The 1,353-nt window shown below is 35.0% G+C and overlaps 1 protein-coding gene across 1 annotated transcript in view; it reads right to left on the reverse strand.

Annotated features, from left to right (window-relative positions):
- Cadps2 (calcium dependent secretion activator 2) overlaps nt 1-1,353 on the reverse strand; it is a 575,996-nt gene that overhangs the window by 173,353 nt on the left and 401,290 nt on the right. Inside the window, exon 10 of the mRNA XM_023703422.1 lies at nt 614-722. Within this exon, the coding sequence (XP_023559190.1) occupies nt 614-722 (109 nt within the window). The remainder of the gene's footprint in view (nt 1-613; nt 723-1,353) is intronic.

The following is a 1,353-nucleotide window of genomic DNA, read 5'->3' on the forward strand; positions in this document are numbered from 1 at the left end:
AGTTATTTTAGGAACAGGACCCAAGTCTGATTACAAAATACATTTATATTTCTTGTAGGCATAAATTGAAAGTAATTTTATGTAATCTTTTTAGTGCCTCTGTGCTTTAATTGTTGGGGTCACAGGAGAAGACTTGTAGAATTTTCCACTTCTAGGATTGCTTTCCAGTTCTGAGATATTCCAGATTCAGAAAATGGAGGTTTTTGAGCTCGGCATGCTCATTTTATGTTAAAAAAAAAGGCAAGAGAAAAACATAAGAATGTGGCTTCTGAGACAATTTAGTGGAATATAATGTATGGCACGCTTGCCATTTTGTTCCCTTTCATTGCCAGTTTTGCTTTCCAAGGAATAAGTTTATGTACTGAGTGCTGACGTTTTCCATACAATTACTTTATCAAAGTGACTTTACATATTTCATCTTTGTACTAAAACACCAGAGATGATGAATTATGGCTGAAAATAACAGATCTCAAAAGATACAATTTTCATCTCATAGTCTTCTCCAGGTATCTTACTCACCAACTCAGGCACAAAATGCAGAAAAGACACAGAATAGTTGTGAGGATTTCATGTATTCAGGCATGGCAGGATAAGTGGTTCTCTTTAGAATTACCTGGGTGGGGATCTGTATAATCCACAGTGTATCCCTCAAGCTGCATTAATTCTTGTGGTTCAGATTTTTTTTCTCTATAACTGCACATAGCAAAAGTGTACTGACTAACCTGTTTGAGAAAAGAAAGTTTGTAGATTGGTCATACTATATTGACAAAATTCAAAATTTATTGATTTATTTATCAAGATTTTTCCCCAAAATGTCATATTTTTTCAAATAAATTTTTACTTTTTCCCCCAAAATGTCATATTTTTTCAAATAAATTTTTACTTTTAGCATTTTAAAATCCCAGCTGGGATATTAAACTGCTCTCTATTTGCCAGCTTGCAGCTAGGCTTCTGTGTGCTTAGGATGTATAATTCCCAGTCCGTAATGCCCTGATCAAACCTCTATGAGGTAGTATGTTAAATAAAATAAGTACTTTAAATCTATACTTCAAGGTTTCTTATGGCCTTTGATATGTTAAAATAGACTGTGAGACACATCAGCCATAGTTCGAGGCTTCCAATCACATTTTAAAGTTTACTTATCAAGAGTTTTAACTAAAGTAAAAAAAAAAAATCTCAATACAAGTTGGGACTGTATTTCCCACAGAACCCAATCCACAGCAAGCTCCAGAGTGCAGCAAGGTTTAGGCTGTCAGTGGAATCACTATTGAGAGCATTCTCTTCTCCTTTCCTTCTGGAACTGTCTTTATTTCCCTTAGCTGCCAACAGCTCTGAAGGCTCTCTGACCATCCC

This window comes from Octodon degus, unplaced genomic scaffold, assembly GCF_000260255.1.
Source record: "Octodon degus isolate 3935 unplaced genomic scaffold, OctDeg1.0 scaffold00170, whole genome shotgun sequence".
Lineage (NCBI taxonomy): Eukaryota > Metazoa > Chordata > Mammalia > Rodentia > Octodontidae > Octodon > Octodon degus.